This window comes from Leptidea sinapis, chromosome 11 (assembly GCF_905404315.1).
Source record: "Leptidea sinapis chromosome 11, ilLepSina1.1, whole genome shotgun sequence".
In the NCBI taxonomy this organism is placed as follows: Eukaryota; Metazoa; Arthropoda; class Insecta; order Lepidoptera; family Pieridae; genus Leptidea; species Leptidea sinapis.
The window spans coordinates 11,821,386-11,840,332 of NC_066275.1; the positions used below are offsets into that span (position 1 = coordinate 11,821,386).

The 18,947-nt window shown below is 35.8% G+C and overlaps 1 protein-coding gene across 4 annotated transcripts in view; it reads right to left on the reverse strand.

The window, feature by feature from the left end:
• LOC126966924 (TOX high mobility group box family member 3-like) overlaps positions 1-11,951 on the reverse strand; it is a 33,792-nt gene extending 21,841 nt beyond the window's left edge. For 3 of the 4 annotated variants that reach the window (XM_050811219.1, XM_050811218.1, XM_050811223.1), the window contains exon 1: positions 11,459-11,951. In XM_050811219.1, coding sequence (XP_050667176.1) covers positions 11,459-11,521 — 63 coding nt within the window. In that variant the 5' untranslated portion in view covers positions 11,522-11,951. Of the gene's footprint in view, positions 1-10,296; positions 10,596-11,458 lie in introns of those variants that run through there. The other variant, XM_050811220.1, reaches the window with a different exon arrangement.
• Between the last annotated feature and the right edge of the window lie 6,996 nt (positions 11,952-18,947).

The window sequence follows — 18,947 nt, forward strand, 5'->3', positions numbered from 1 at the left end:
TTAAATATCATTAAAATATAATTATGCAATTAGAAAGAAATGATTTTTTTTTATTTTACTACAAATACATATTGAAATTTATTTAATTCTCGTCTATTATTTATTTAAATTTCATTAAATTACTTTTATACAATTAGAAAGAAATGATTATAAAATTATTTAATTCTCGTCCATCGGTTGTGGTTCAGTAGACATATGAGTTACAAGAGGCTTGGTAGCTGAAGTATCAAATGGTCTAGTTGACCAACTAACGTCAGGGTGTGAATTTACGTGACGGTGTGCGCGCGTATTGTAAAAATGTACTCTGATAATATTTCTCTAAGGTGCCAAAAGACTCCTTTTATACTTGTCACAAGTATAAAATGAACATTAAGTCACATAACCTAACTAGATAACAAATATTTATTTATTAAAAAGAAACATTTGACAATATAATGTATTTGACGTAAGTAATACATTTTATATTGAGCAAAGCAATGAAGATTTATAGCTGAAGCTAATTTAGTAATATATTATCATTGACGTAATGGCCCGGGTCGATTATCTATCAAGGACCCCACGTCTATACATCGAGAACTGACTAAAAAGTACATTTACAAAATGACATTCTGCGTTTATGTTCAGTGAGTATCAATTGTAGTCTAATAATGAACAACATCTAGGAAAAATTATTCAGTGTTTAGAGCTAGCTAGTAATTTGTACGAATTTTAAATACCGCAGTTGCAAAAACGAAAAAATCTATTATTCAATTTTTAGAATGATAATTTTTTTTTATACTAGTGGGTGCAAACGCAAATGAGGCTCACGTGAGATAACCAACACCGGATTCGGATGTCCATGGGTCGATAGATAGAGATGGAACAAAATAATAATGCTTTAAACCTTAGATCATTTATACGTACAAATAGATTGTAAAAGCTGTGAAAATATGGAAAAAAATATAACGGGTTGCACTTCGGGAGTGCCGGCAGAAGTGAAAACTTGAACATTAACGTTGTGCATTTTTGAATATTTTGGAATGGTTATATTATGTTATGCCTCAGACTTGAGAAGAACTGGCGTAGCAACTCAGCGGGATTCTTTTTTTTTCATAAAAAATATGGTTACAAAGTAATATAGTACAATTAAGTAAACTTATTATTTAATAGCCTGATGGCGGTCGCTCCATTCCCAATCTGTGGTATCATTAAGAAAATAATTTATGTTATAGTAACCTTTACCACACCAACGTTTTCTAACAATTCTTTTGATTTTGGTAACACATTTGTTTTTACCTACATATTGAGGGAAAATGTTGTAAAAGCATATACATCGCCCAATAAAAGTCTTACTAACTCGACTTAACGGAGTCGTAGGCATAAGAAGTTTATATTTGTATCTCGTGTTAAAATTATGATTGCCACAGTTTCTAGCAAATTCGTTAATGTGCTTTTCTCTTTTAATAATACTACTAGATATTACAAGCATAGTATAATACTAATAATATACCACGAATCACATAAGAACTACCTTCCCTATTAATTTCGCTCTTCCTTGTTCCTTGAGTAACCTCTATTCACCCATAGATGATAGAGTTAAGTGACCACAGACTAATAAAGATAGTGAGCAACTAACTACGTTAGCTTTCTACGTTATGGTTACGATCAATTTTATAAAATTATCTATAATTTTTATGTACTTACTGTAGACTCGAGTTTTCTATTCGCCTTTGAGAGAGCTCATTGGTCTTTAATAATGGTATTTGATCGTCCAAGAGCTCTGCGGTACTCGTTACTATCTGATCATCACAATTGAGTATGATCGCAATATTATACTCCTACACTGTATATTATAATAATAATAAAACCTTTTATTCCGAACTTTCATACATTTGAACTTATTGATACTTTTGAACTATATTAATCACTAGCTTTTAACCGCGACTTCGTGCACGTGCATAGTTACTTTGGGCAACATTTTTTATTTTTTAATATACTCACTATGCACACTACAAACTGCTGTGGTTAATTCATTCTTATAAGCTACCAACTATAGAACTTTTATCCCCGTTTTAAACCCACACAGATCTAAATTTTAAAAACGCTAGAAGAAATATTTTAGATTTGCTATCTAGGTTGCTATTTAGGTGCTATCTTCGATAATGACGATCTTTCATATAAGTTCCCAACCCCCTATTTCATACCCGGGAAGGTTTTTATTCTCGATAAAAGATAACCTATGTCCTTTTCCAAGCTCTTGTCTATCTCTGTACTATATTTCATTAAAATGGGTTTAGTGGTTTAGGCGTGAAAGCGTAACAAGCAAACTTACATTCATATTTATAATATTAAATAGGGATAATATGTCTCTTAGCTCGGTGTGCCTTCTTATAGACCTTCTTCTAGACCTCCTCCGAAAATTTCCACTGTTTTCTCTCTTTTTTGTTTTTATGGAAAAGGAAGACTAACGAGCGTACGGGTCACCTGATGTTAAGTGATCACCGCCACCCAAATTCTCTTGCAACACCAGAGGAATCACAGTTGCCGGACTAAAGGGAAGGTGTACGCGTATTTTGTGAAGGTACCCATGTCGTATCGTCCTGGAAACACTGCACAAGGAATCTCATTGCATAGATTTGAAGTACGTGGAAGAAAGCTCCTTGAAACCCGCACTGTGGAGGACCGCCACATCGATCCAGATTCAGACACAACCATTCCAAAATATTAAAAAATGCACAACGATGATGTTCCAGTCTTAACTACTGCCGGCACTCCCGGAGTGCAACCCGTTATTTTTTTCTTCTTTTAACCAGTTACCACTTCGGAAACAAGCGCATTAAAGAGAAGAATTATTAGCAAGAAACTCATTGCCATTGTTTTACAAATTATTTTAATAACAATTTAATATGTAAAGTGATGCAAGAAAAATAGGTTCTCAAACGTCAAATAATCAATGCCTAACACGAGTACCTACGTAAAAAAAAATCATATACCATTTTATTTGCAGGAGATTGAGGCCATACAATTATAAAAATATTAATTAGGTAAATAATAGTAAAAAAAATCTGCTTCTCAGTAATGATTTTTATACTCTCAAACGCATAGGGAGTATCTATTGAAAAATATTTACGGCTATACAAATAAACTTAGTACAAATAAAGTTCTACCTGAGAATAAACCAAGAATATGCAAAATGTTGACTATATCGACTGACAAAACTGTCAATTTAATAATTCTGAAGTTTTCCGAGAGTCAGGCAGCCTTGCAAAATAAACGCGGGAAACGTTAAAGGCATAAAAGGCAATTATTTTCTCAAAATTGATTCCTTTAGAATTATTTTTGATGTCATTTCTAATATACTAGATACTACTACCGCTTCGGAAACATATTGCGCTCTGAGAGAGAAGAAATCCGAATAAACCAATCATAAGCAAAATATCGATTTGTAAACATTTAGCATCTTCTTGATTTATTGACAGGTATAACTAAATACAACGTTTGATTAAAATGACGTTCGTTTTTTTAAAATTTTGTAAGACCGTTAGGGTCCGACGCAAAAAAACACTCATGGCTTTATCTACAAAAAGCCGTTGCAATTTTCAGTTTACGTCGTAAACGTAAAGAATAAATTGTAACAAGCGTGTCAATGTCGTAAGAATGTAAAATGATCGACACTGGTAACAAAAATTGATAGATATTGAGTGCTCGGGCTGACTCAAACTTGGTCTCATTCCACCAAACCAGTTTGTAGCACACCGGCTGCTGTGGCCCATTGCTTCATTGCATAGTAACCAACAAGTGAAAGGATACAGCGATTACCGATAATTACTATATTTTTTTAAACTCACATCATTTCTTTTAAAACACGTGTAGTAAATTCTAGCAATGATTTTTGAAGTAATAACTTTAATTGTAGGAAAAGATAGATTTTATAATTAATGCAATGCAATCATTAACACTGTGACCACTGTTTCTTATGTTGGTGATCTATTAAATAAATAAATGACTTCTTTTGGCGCGTTAGGGAAAAATTATTAGAGTGAATTTTTACTATGCGCGCGAATACCGACACGGAAATTCGACACCCTGACGTAACTTGTACTACTAAGCACTAGACCATTTGTATCATACTTCAGCTACCAAGCCAATGTACCAGATACTCATATCTACTGAACCACAACCGATGGATGAGAGTCTTTCTAATACATAGTATAAAATTAATATAATTAAATTAAATTATGCGGTATAATAATATTTTCATTGGTTATATACTTTCTTTATTACAATATTGTTCTTTCAACAAACGTAAAATATTATGACGAATAATTTTTTCAAGGATTTTTGTTTTGTTATGCCAAAGAAGAATAACTTGACGACGGCGATAGGTCCTGCGCTGCCCTCATCCAACGTATTCCGGCGATCTTGACCAGATCTTTGGTCCACCTTGTGGGGTGCCTACCAACACTGCGTCTTCCGGTCGTCATTCGAGGACTTTCTGCCCCAACGGCCATCTCTCGGTAGGGCTATGTGCCCTGCCACTCTTCAGTTTCACTTATGTGTAATAAGTGCTTATATCATTAGAAACGAATACATTTACAAAATTTATTGATGAATTCATCTGAAACAATTCATCATTCGATGATAATTTAAAAGTTATTTTTATCTCAAGTCTACGTTTAAGTTCACAATGCCATTACGAATGTGAACCATGAGTACCTATTTAATAAATTTAAAGCATTTGTTATACTTTTTTTAGTATACGCATATAAAATAGTATATTGTTCACTAAGAAGAGATTGTTAGGAATTCCTATGAGGGTGTAGTTTGTACGAGGAGAAGCCGAGGGTCTCAAAACACCCGAATTGAAGAATCACACTTTCTCCCTATTACACTATGACACGCGATTTTATTTACTACGCACAAAATAAAAAATAAATAACTATAATTCTGAACATCTATTTGAATTCTTACAAAGCATACTGAAAAAAAGATTTTAAAGGTAATTTGCAAGGATACCAAATCTCACCGCCCGAAAAAATTATACTTAAAACGTACATCATCTATACGACTAGATAGACTGTGACAGCTTTTTATACTACGAAATGAGATTGACAGTTTACTTCTATTTTGAGCAATACACGCACACTAAGACAAAGTGACATACAAATAGCGAGTGTAAGACGTAGCTTGTCACTCACACTAAAGTAATAAACCTGGCCTCTTTTCACCGCTTGTCTAGCAGCAAGAGGGTCCATCTAATCTTAAAAAGGAAGATGGAGATTTTTCTTTAGACTTTTAATGTAATCATTTCATTGTTCGTATCGTTCCACTTCTACCAGACGATTATAAAATACTATTAATAATTGACAAGTGATATAATATAAAGTAGCCATACTTAATGCTAGTGTATCTCTTGTACGATTTAGAGCGCGGAAAGTAGAAAGTTGTTAAAGTAGGTAGCTTTAATTTATTTTGTTATTATTGGAACGTATCTGAGTTCACAATAATAATTATTCTACGAAGGTATCACTAAGTATGCATATAAATTATTACATACATAATATTAAGTTTTTACCAGTGGGGGGCTCCTTTGCATACGATGCCGGCTAGATTATGGGAACCACAACGGTGCCTATTTCTGCCGTGAAGCAGTAATGTGTAAACATTACTGTGTTTCGGTCTGAAGGGCACCGTAGCTAGTGAAATTACTGGGCAAATGAGGCTTAAAATCTTATGTCTCAAGGTGACGAGCGCAATTGTAGTGCCGCTCAGAATTATTGGGGTTTTTCAAGAATCCTGAGCGGCATTGCAATGCAGGCAGGGCGTATTAATTACCATCAGCTGAACGTCCTGCTCGTCTCGTCCCTTACTTTCATAATATAAAAAAAAATCCGTGTTGTCTCGCCAAAATCTGCCGCGAGACTCAATTGTTTAAAAACAAATACTGGCGGAATTAACACTAAAGAAAACTAAAATCATTTGTATAATTATGGATTTCCGCAAAGTAACGCCTACTTCAATAAATGATGAATTTGTATGCATTTATTTAGGCAAAGCGAAGCACACCGATCAGCTAGCATACATGTTATATGATTAAGTTTGAGTATAAAAATAAATGTACTGCTGGGACCCGTTGCACAGGCTGTCGAGATTGGGGCTAGATTATTTTGAAACTGCGTCTTTATATTTGTAACCAAGAATATTTTCTTTATTAAAGAGAGGTCTGCGAGTTTATAAAAATATTTTTGTATTTGTGTATCAGCTTTGTAGGATTATATTCCGTTTTCACCATTGAAGTAGAACGCGATTACAACTTTACTTTAACACTTTGAACTAAGGTTACACCTGTAAACGGGTTTAAAGATTAAATTCTGATTTTACGAACAGAAACTAAACGCAGTTATAACCTAAACGCGTTTGAATTACCATTAACTCTTATTGCGATTCAATTGACAACCTAAAATGAACTGCTTTGCTATTTCGTACCACGACGTGATTAGAGCTGTCTAATTTAGGTTGACGTCAAATCAACTGATTAAATCGCAATGATGTCAATTGAATCGCAAACTGATTTAGTTCGTTCATTCATTAGTACCATGAGGTAATATTTTAACCTAAACTGGATAGCTTATGTGTCAAATTGAGCGATTCGAAAAAAGTTGCTACTTCCTTAGAGGAAAGTGAATCGTGTTGTTAATAACTTTCAAAAAATAGTGAAAACATACAGAAAAGGAAATATTATATTGATAAAAGATGAGATGAGAATACTTTATTGGACTTTTTTGTAAAACAAAATACTGAAAATAAATACCAAAAATGATAATACTAAAGACGAGGCAGTAAGGGCCCGGGCTATAGCCTGTTCGCAAGAACGAATTATAAAAAAATGTTCTCTGTGCTCCTGATAAATCAAACATCAATGAAGGTGCGTTCATAACTCGTCATTTTTACGAAAACACCTAGCAAACTTTTAATTTGTAATTCAAAGAACTATATTTATTTATATTATTATTATTTAATAAGTACAAAAAAGGCTTTAATGGTTTATAATTTGACGCAATAAAGTGCAATTTTAAAATATATTTTTAGTATTTTCTACGCAAAAAAACCCGCTAAAATCATATCATTTTATGTTTCGAAACGCAACGCATATGGTTCGAGTAAGAGAGACAAACTTATGCAGAAAAATTTATTTCGTTCATTCTTTATAAGCGATCCAAACGCCATTCAGTAAAAGGCACATCATGATACGCATTCAATTCAATTTAGGTACCTAAACTGAACTGCATTGGAATCGTATCGCTTATTAAAAGTTGATGGTAGGCCCTCTGATCGCCAAATTTTGGACGTTCAACATATTTGATTGCATTCAAGAGCTGCCACTGTCGTTATCGTAATAGGAGCATTGACTTTTAACAATTCTGATTGATGACAGTTTTGACAGGTATTTGATACATTCTATTGTATATGACATATAAATTCAGCTTACGTCAACACGCTCAAAAGTTATTGGTGAAATCGCTTTGTGTTTAATCGAGATTAAGACTGGGATTTGAAGTTAATTACGTAAAACTGAGTTATATTGAACTCAGTTTGAAGTGTCATTGGTAAAATCGCGGCTAGAGGTTAAAATTTTACCCGTGAATTTAGGAAGATTTATATGGGTCTTTTTGAAATTGGCGTTTTAGGATAACCAATGAACGTGAAAAACTTTTTTAGTATGTCTAAATGGTACGTGTACACCACCGCCGTGGTGTTGTTATTTTTTAACGATTACAGAGTATTACGGCTTGAGTTCAAAAGTTAGCATTTCACGTCGTTTAAATCATTGGATTGCTTTGGGCTCTGTTAGAATTTATTTGTAAATGTGTCCCTACCAGCTGAAAATCGTACTAATATTTCTGTCTAGTCCAGAATCGAAATACATCTAGGTCGCCTTTGTTTAGGTATTTTTTTATGGAAGAGGAGGACAAACGAGCCCAGGGGTACCTTCAAAAAAAGCGCGTACACTCACCTACTTTCATAAAGGCCAGCAAGGCTCCTGTCATTCCTCGGGTGTTGCACAAGAATGTGATCACTTATCATCTGGTGACCCGTACGTTCGTTTCTCTTCTTTCACAAAAAAAAAACATAAATTTTTCATTTTTTTTTTCTTTGAAAAAACCGATTTAGAAAATTTTCCCATAGAAATGGGAAAATAACACAATCCAATTTCCCCAAAGAAATGTGAATGTTTAAAACGCATCAATTAAAATTATAATTTTATGCTCAGTATCCGCAATTAAAATTTTGATGTTCATGATTTCAAAGAACCTCGGGGAATACCTACGTTATGTAATAAAAATATCTTTAAAATTTCAAGCAGCCATTTTTCTTTCAGTTATCTTTCCTAATCTCAGTTGTATTGGCTACGCGTTGGTAGTGGGTCGTAGAGTGATTTTGGAATGCAGTCTGTAAAGCACGCGAAATAATCTAATTCAAGTTTCAATACTGATATGAAATACGTTCTAATCTTTTTAATAGGTACTAAGCTACTTTTAATAATGAGTTTTTTTTATTCATTTAAATGAAATACCCCCCTTAAGACTGGTCGCCCCGATTAATATTATCATGATATGACGTGTTTGTCAAGTGAACGATATATTGGTAAGTAGTTAAGTACCATCAAAGTTATCTTAAATTTATAAAGCTCAATCCGTCTTCCTGTTCGGAAAGGCTATTTTTGAGTTACGAAATCTCAAGTAGGTATTCCTATAACATTATGATATACGAAACTCAACTCAGGTATCGATTAGTAAATTAATTTAAAAACACAAAATATTAGTACATATTATTGTTTATTATTTAGTTTTCGATTCTTTTTGTAAGAATTATCAAGAAAGAAATAGTATTACATAATGTACATTAAAATACAAAACTAAGCCACGGAGCACGAGCAAGTTAAAATATTACGAAGTAACGCTACATTATCTGTTAACATACTCTGTGGTTACGGTCAATAACCCCTAATCCGAAGTCGTTCCTACTAAAACATAGTTAAATCAATTGGAGTTGTCGTTATTACGAATGGAAAGCAACTCTGACAATAACCCTCGTAAATTGTTAACTAAACTTCAAACATCTTCAAAAAAACAAGCAGGTGACTAGTTTTTATTACCAACAAAAAATGTAGAGTCAATTAGGGTGACCGTTTGTTACAAACATCTTGAATAATCGCTTTATAAAGATTTTGATACTTTAACGAATATTTGTTTGAATGTTCTAATGTCAAACTATTGCTGCCTGTGATGGTTTTATTTTATAATAATTGATTTATCAAACGCTACCAGAAATCCAGCAACCAAAGAAGAGACTCATATTATGTGGCCGGACTTGCGCTTTGTGTAGCGAAGTACAGCGCTAGAATGTGGGCCGACTTGAAGTATTATCGCTCTAATTTTGACCCCCAGGTTCTTCGCAGGCAATTTGGCTTTACCTTCCAGATGACCGCAGATTTGGCAATCGCTCGAGAATTTGAAACCCAATATTTTGATACCAGCCGAGGCATAAAGCTCCCTCTATTGTCGAAGAGTGATGATACGATAAAATATGCGATTTTATAGTAATTTACCACTGAGTGTCTCTGAAACTCAAATTGAGGCTCGATAGATGATACAAGTTTCTTTCGGTCGCAGATTGCTTAAGAGAGCAAGCATGGCTTTTGTACCTATATGCCACCTCCATACGTACTATCATCGGCATAGCAATGCGTGTTGGAGGAGGTCTCCTAGTTTAAGAAATTGTGAGGAATACCGAGTTAACGGGTTGAGCAGCCGAAAACGATCTGTATGCTGCATCCAGTGATGAAGAACTCAACATAGAGTAATGTATCTAGATTAACCCGACTGACGTATCTGTATATTGTACGGAACCATTACGCTAATCAGACATGTACCTACTTGTCTCCTTAGAGAGCAAAGTATTGAACATTTTTTCTATTTGACATTGTCTTGTAAATCAAGCTTTCAGTACGAACATAAAAATATCAGGTATTTTCTAACAGAAAATCTAAAATAATAATAATGATGTAGATAAGGTAGCATGAGCAATAAATTTCCTTATCGCAATATCGATATATTATCTATTATAGATCTAAATTGTAACACTACTTTCTTAGTTACTTAATTTTGTTAAATAGATTTTTCTGACTTTGTAAAAAATATCTTATATGCTGAAAGGTGAAATATTATATTTTATATTGACAATATATAATGCTCTCGTAAGACCTTAAATAATATAATATGATACATTAATTAGATAGAAACAGCTGCCACGTACCGTTAGTATGCACGAAGACGAAGAAAAATCCAATTATAACTTTGAAGTCCGCTCTCATACAAGATTTGATTAATATGACAGTTAAGTAAAATTGAAATAATTTAAAAATAATTTGTAGAGCACACTGCTCGAACACACACTGAAAAAGTCGGCTATGTCTACCGCAATGGTATTAAACTCACGTAATATTAACGGTGACCAACTTTGGCCCTATTACTGTACATATTAGTCGGAAAACATTTTGTTGAGATTAATGTATACGCTATGAACACGTGCGAGCCGCGCGGGAAGACTCAAGACTGCGTGGCGGTTGGTTGCCGGACTGGCGGTGGCAAGTGGCAAGACGCGGAGGGGCGTCGATGTTGCCATCACGGCGTTCCACGTAGTACCCAAATATGCCGTGAAATGCCGATGGCGCTTCAGTACCCTTCACCTATACACTCAAATGTACCCTCAGTAACTACCTGTGTTATCTACAATAATTATTCGTAGCTTGGAATTTATGTTTATTCATACTTACGGACTTATAAACCCGCCCTTACTTGAGTAATGCTAATACACCCTACCCCTTTAGGTATGTTTATTCGAGGCACTCGAAATATAGACAGTAAAAAAAACAGTCTCAAATTTGAATCTTATATTAAAAATAATATAAGATGTTTTGATCTAAAAGAAATGAAACATCTTTGATATAAATAATAGTACTTAAACCATTTTAAATTCATTCACTTGGAGTAGGTAAAAAAAATAACTTATACACACTTGTTAAGTATAAAAGTATTTCAAATAACTATTTAGGATTTGTAAATGGTTATCGTATTTTGATAATTTATATCCGTGATTTATATAGACTCCAAACTTTACATCCGTGAAATAAAAATGTATAATAATAATCTTAAATGCTTTAAAGTAAATTAAAAAAAAAAACTACAAAATACTATTTAAGATTATGTCAATATACGAGTGATGTATGAAAGAAGCTGATACGATATGAGGTACAAAAATATATATAATATGTATATAGCTTATGATCTGGTTATGTTTTTAAATGGTGGTACTAAAGTATTAACCTTGCTACTATAAATATACCGAACCACACTTCTTCCTTATCATTTCTATCTTAAACTTAATTATATTATTATGAGAGTAATAGGTACAGTACCTTGTACATATTGTAAATCTTATACGCGTGAGCACGCTCATCCCTTGTCGTCTGTTGTTCCATACTGAGGTGTCGGCAGTATGAGAAACTGATTTTAAATCGCAACGGTCCATTTACTACGTGTTACAATTTAAAACAAAAAGTTCTAAATACAACTGTCAAATACTTTCAAAAAAACCTTTACGAAACTATAATACCGTATTTTGTGTTGTTAAAAGTCATACTAATTTAAAATCATCCAATTGTTCATTGATCACACACACGGACGAATAGCTATAGCACAACTCTTCACTGAAAGTCTTCAAACAAACGTAACAAAAAGTCCGGACGTATCGTAATTACGGGTATCAATGGAATGGGTACTCGGCAGTCGGCGACGCAAGGTGTCGCCGTCAACAGGCTGGCACGTGGCCGGCACGGGACCCAATGCAGCGGGACACACTTGCAAATTCGCGAGGGAGCTCTCTCCGGAAACCGAGGTGTACCAGGGCTCCTGGAGTACAGAGAAGTGGCGGCCGAGTCACGCCCGCGCGCCGCGGAGCCCGCGTCCCCCCCCGCCCGCTCCGCGCCCCGCCGACCCCCGCACATGCACTCCAAACCCTCCACACCACCGTACACCCCGCTTCTATACTTGCCTTAATCGCAAATTAAACTTCCAGTAATGTTTTCTGTTGGGCTTAGGGCTTAATTTGATGTCATTCATTAGGACGGATTAGTCATTCCTACATACAATTATGCCTGTCTCCTACAGGATAGGCAGAGATTACGCGCCTCTATACATCACGGTCCTGGTGTTCTTAATTATTACCAGTGGAAATCGTCTTTGCCCAGGACTCCGGCTGAATGGATACCTCAGCGGCACATTAAGCTGTTTCGGTTTGAAGGGCTCAGTAGTGATAGGGCTAATGAGACATAACATCTTATGCCTCAATGTGACAAAAGACCAATTTTGATTCATGCCATTCAGAATTTAGGTTCAATCAAGGACTCTGACCGATACTGCAATGTAATCAACAAGGCTTGCGTGGCTTGTTTTAACCGCGTCATATTCCTGTACCCTTTCAAATATGCTGTCTTATTCATAGTACTCTTGAATTGGCCTTGATCTTAATCTAAATCTACCTTAACACTCGGATTAGGTAAATGAGTGTATATTTATAAAATTGCAGGATTTTTTATTCAAGTGCGACAATGTAGGCTTCTGTTATACATCTTGTTACAAAGTAAGATGTAGAGTACACCTTTGTAAATATGGGAATGAATTCCAAAGTCCAAATTAATACAATTTATGACGCGTAGCTATTGAATGCAGACTGCAGACAGGTATTCGTAATCATAATATAATTATAGGAAATCTCTGTCCCAGACAACAAGGGTGGTTCGGCGGACCCAGACATGCAATAATTGTTTGTGCTCAAAGCATACGTATTGCAATCAATTGACCCTTCCGACCCCTCGTTTACCCCAACTTTATTGTCTATAAAATATTAGCATGTATTGCAATTGGTATAAGTTTTGAAGTCATTCGATTCTCCAGTAATACATTCAGAATTTTAATTAGTTCAATGGCTATTAATGTTATAGTTATAAAGGTTTTTATTTTTACAATATAATTTTGCAAGCGTCAGTAATGTATTAATTTAAAAAGTACGACGCTGTAAAGTTATTACGATAAATCCTTTAATTTAGCAGAATTGCAGTTTGTAGATTAGAGTCCTATTTAATGGCGGGAATGTTGTCCCTTAACAGTTGCATGGTAGATTTAAATTTATAGTTATTATATATAACTTATATCAATAGCTAACTAACTAAGTTTACTTTAATAAATAGTTAACCAGTATATTAGAAATGACATCAAAAAGAATTCTAAAGACATCAATTTTTAGAAAATATATGCCTTTTATATGTTTTTTCAGATTATTTTTTTAATTATTTCAAGTAAAAACTTCGTTGTGCAAGCTGAGCACTTTTGCGGATATTGATTGAGATTCAGCGGTCACGCTCAGGTATGTTACGTTTGTTTAGGCAAAATTAGCTCGAGTTGCCTAAGGCAGACTCGGTAGGTGTAGATGTTTCACTTATGTGGTGTAGTATTAAATATTGATCTTGTCTTTGGCGATACTTACAATCTCAGTTGCTTCTATAGTTTTTCATTTATTATTTGACTTATTTCTATATTTAAAATATATTATATTTGCTATGTTTTCTAAGGATTCATTTGAATATGAGTATAATAAAAAATATATAACATAATAGTATCATTGTCTTTTTTAGCATGACTCCAAAATATCTCAATCCATCTCAATTTGTATGAAGTTTTATTATTTTGGTGGCCTGACGCATCGTAAATAAGTCGAGCCTTTATGATATCCTAGTAATGTAGCTATTTGAAAAATAGTTTTTAATTTAACTTCTTCCTTAATATATTTTAGTACGTAAAGACAATTTATGCAAATGGTATTGTTATGCATTTGTGAAAAAGAGGACCAACGGGGATTTAATGTTATTGTTTGGAAAGGGGGGTATTATTCCTGGTGCCATGGGTCTTAGTACGTCCAAGATTGAACTATTGTGTATGCCACTCATACATACTTCGTCATCAGCCCGTGCAGCTTTTACAAACCACAGTATCTTTTTGACATTGGTATTGCAAACATCACTTGGAAGTAAAGTGTATTTTCCAAGAAACACACCTTTATGCATTAATGGGCCGCTATCGCAAAGAAGATGCACAGGCGTTTCATCGTCCTCAAGGCAAAATCTGCAAGTATTTTTGTTTTTAATTCCCACCACACTGATATGCTTGTAGTAACAGTGCTCATTCAGCATTCTGATAGGTACGCTTCTTCAGTGATTGGGCTTCATATAAAGAGGATACATACGGGACACCTGATGGTTTATGATCACAGCCCATTTTTAACACCAGAGGAATCATGCTCATAGACCTTTTTATTGAACGAAGGAGTTTCTGTTTTGGCAGTTTTTATGCACCAGTTTGATGAACAGTAATTATTTAGCCCATTTACTTGTCTCCAAGGTATCATAAAGGAGATTTTACTCTTAAATTCTAAGTATCATTCAAAAAGTGCAACATATAAGTAGTTATATTTTTTTCATGGAAAGGAAAGAAACTAGCGTACGAGTCATCCATTGCTCAGAGATCACCTCTGCTCGCATTCTCCTGCAATAATATACGTATCACAGAAACGTTTGCGGCCTTTTAGAAAAGCGAACCTACGTGATTTTTGTAAGGTCCCCATGTCGTATCGTCCTGAAAACACTGCGAAAGAAGAAACTGAAAAAGAAAGAAGATAATTTGGTTGTATGTGGAAGAAAGTCCTTGAAAACCGCCCTGTAGAGGAACACATTTTCATCCAGGCATATAATTTTAAGTTGAGGTATATAATATGTAGTGAGGACAAATGAAAGTAGATTCAAAAATATCTTGGGTGAAAAAGGTCAATCTAGGCTGATATTCTATGATCAGATTGGGGACCTGAATTGAAAATAGGCCAGATATTGTAATCTATCAAGAAAAAGAGAGCTTGTATGAAAACGTTGATGTCAATGAAAGAAGCCGGGGAGAATGACAGGAACATGGCAAATTGAGGTTCGTAATCTTTGCTGAGATGCTGATTGTACTGTACTAGAACTTTATAATGTAGTATTTTGGATTAATAGTTCTTATATTTTTGACGATATTCAAATAATGGTAAATTCCACGGGTTAGATCCATATATTTCGGATGCCTTTTGAAAGACCTTGTTCTTCAGTGTTAAGCAGTATTCGGAAGAATAGTTACTCAACTAAACAAATCCAAGAAAGCAACAAAAACTTACTGCAATTTTCATATATATGAACTAAAAGAGGAATTCTCTTTGCTCTAATGCTTTAAAAGGCGTTGATGGACATATGTAGTGTAAAACTGAGATTGATATAAACAAATTTTTCTTGCTCTGAGGAGTACGAGCTTTTAGAATCCTGTAAGGTTTCCCTGACGATTTTCCATATTGGGCCTGCCAAATAAGACTTGCAGGACTTTAAATTGGTAGAGCCTAGAGGCCCGGACATGGATCTTGAGTGGCGTCTTTGAATGCACTAAAGTCAAAAATAGGTGGAGGGTGTACAGGAAGGATGAAACGCAAATTGCGACCTAGATACACCTTTGATAGGGCAAACAATTCTATTGGCTCATCCTCAATGATGCTCATCTTGAGCCAAACGGATTCCTTTCAAAAATAACGACTTACAATCTTAGATCGGGTTCACAAAATGTGTAACGAGACGAGAAAAAGAGAATGAGATGTTAATCTGGCTTTCGTGTGTCGTTAAGCAAACCTATCTACATATAAATATTGAGTGTGGATAGGTCCTTGTCTCTCACAAGCACAATTGAGGTGCTGCCCAGAATATCATGGGTTTCAAGAATCTGCGTCGTCTACCGCTGTTTTTTCTTTTCATACACGCCTGACTTTCGGTATACATATGAGTGCACACATTGGGTACTTCTGATCAAACGACACGTGAATACTATACATCGTCAACATTGATTGAGAGTGTCATGTGGAGAGTTGAGATGCGATGTGAGACATAGTTGCGAGGCACAGGTTGTTGTATGTGGGTCGGTGTAGTTTATGGTGTCGCAGCGTGGGTGCGGCGTGCACGGAGTACTGTGTACTGAGCTGGAGTGGCAATGACCTTGACACTAAGCGAGTGGCCTTGGGTAGCACGTGGCGGCTGACACCCGCTGTCTGTTGTCGGAACGCCGCCACCGCCTTTCCCAGGGGAGCTTGCTATGGATACGCCTCGCTATTTTTAAACATATTTCAAGCGATTCTCAATTACGATTACTTTCCTATACTTATAAATTTTCTTGTGTGCAAATATTACATTATTTGCCAAAGGTGTTCTTTGTCATAGATTATCTAAAAGTATATAAAATGTAACCATTGAACCTGTTGATAGTATAATCAATCAATTTTAGATTACATGCATTCATAATTTTAAGATGTCCCATCTTTTATCATTTCATGAGATGCTTTCGGTGTGACCGTTTATTGTATGTCAAATTTTCACAAGGATCATCAAAATTATTGATTTTTATAAGGTTGTTTAAATTTACAGTGAACACACTGTAAATTTAAACTCGCCACAAGGAATGACAACCATAAAACTCACGCGTAACAGATCTTTCGTATTACAATGTATATCTTCAATTAAATTTATTTATATGCTCTTACTTAGCATTGTTGAGACTTACAAAGTGGACCGAAATTTATAACCTTTAAATTTAAATTTCGGTGATCCCTGGGGGAATCCAACTGGAGTCCAGCGATCCATTGTTAAAAAAACATAATGGTAAATCAATGTCTGAAAACTCAGCTCTTTAAGTAATATTCATGCAAAATTCTTATAAACTTCGAATATATGTAAGTCATGTCCACACTATGACAACGTGTGAATGGGTGCGATTCAGAGCCGGCGACGTGTCGAGTGCGGTCGCCGCGGGCGAGTCGTTCCCAGTAGCCTCCGCCCAATACGTTTACGAGCCGACACTAACTTTAAGTGACCTCGCTTAGCGTGCTCGTGAACCACAACTCCACTCATCTTCCTTTCAATGAAACTGCACTAACTTGTATGTAAATATTAGTTCACCATTTGCCGATGTCAGCTGTGGATTTTACGTCATTCATTACAGTGTGGACTATAATAACGATATACACCAACCAATAAAAATAAAATCAAATAATCTCTATTTTAATAGGCTTTAACTACGCGTTTATTAATCGACATAATTCTATTTATTTACTGAATCTACCGGATGATTGGAAAAGTAGAGCTCTTGAGAAAAACATACAAGAAACTAACTCGCCACTCTAATTAAATAAAAGATTTTGTACAGCTAAATCCTTCATCATCGTTTTTGCAGGCTATTTCCTTCATTTATATTCGCTTTCGTTTCTAACAGTAATCTAGACAGGGAGCGAGGGGATCATTTGGAGAATGTATTACAACCTAACGCTCCTTTTGTAATGTTGAATAGAACTTACGATTCATTCAGTACTCAGAAGGCAAGCGAACTTATCAGCTGTCAAAGATATGCGTATATCGTCAGCACGTAACAGGCCTTTTTAGACTAAGAGTCACTGTACAATTTGGCGCCGAGTATTTAGTAACATTTTATTGATATTTCCTATGCCTTACACTACTTAATTTTAATAAAACTATCGTAGGATCCAAGTTCATTTGCTAAGATATTTTGAATCGTTAAATAAGTTGTCGGATCAACTCACTTTATCGTTTCCAGAAATCATAATCCGACATGAAAACAAGCAGAAATTATCCTTCCAAATTTTTTGGAGATTGCTGGCTCTGGTAAACGACAAAGGCATAATGTAAATAATGAATAATGTATATATGTAGTATGTAGAATAATTCCCCGGGGTGTAAAAATGATAGGGGAGTCCCAGGCCCAAGGGTGTCGTAAGAAGTGACTGTGAGTTACGCTGCCGTCTTATGACGTCAGCGCAATCGGCCCAGACTCGTCCGGGTTAACTACCACACTCGGACAGAATACTGGCGTGAAGTATCGGGGTAGTGCCTCTATGTTTCACATAGATAGTGTCGAGGACCGGTAACGCATGCAAAATGCTGAAACGGATCATCCATGGGCTACGTTCAAGCAGCAATAATTGACAACGTATTTGCACAGATCCCCTCTGCTGAAATCGTAGTCTTGGGTGATTTCAACGGGCACAATGCCGAATACCACAGACTACGCAGGGTGATATGTGCAAAATTTTGCATTGGCGTATGGTCTGTCACAATTGGTTGAGTCGTCAACGCAGCTCCCCGATGTGGATAGCCACATGGCGCACACCTTATTAGATCTTCTGCTGACTACACATCCCGATAGTTACCGGATCTATCTCTGTCGACGCCCCTCTCGGAATGTTCGACCATTGCCTGGTCAGAGGTGTAGTGCCTAACCAACGCCCACGTCGCAGACATGCGACCCGCCGCGGTTGGCACTATAAGTCAGCAAGTTGGGATAGGATTCGTTCCTTCTCTGCGGCAGGAATCAGGTGAAACAGCTCCTCGGAACACTCCTTGTGGTGAATACGGTAGAAAACACACAATGAAGCGACGTCTCTACGCAACGCGATGTGATCCAGGCGTTCACAGAGCACTGGGACTCCAACAATTTGACCTACTCTGCATTGCGAGCGGTCAAATGGATCAAGCTGATACTGGGGCGCACCAGACCAGAGATGAAAACAATAATCTATATTTGGCCGGACCTGCTCTTTGTAGAGCGCTAGAATGTGGATTGGCTTGAAGTATTGCGGTGCTCTTTTTATGTGTAGGAGATAGCAGATAGCCTTAGGGTACTCTAGCCGACCGACCATGGCGAAAGCCGTACTGTCACTCGTTTATCAACTGGTGACCTTCTAGGTATACCAAGAGCTGGCAGTTAATTATACTCTCC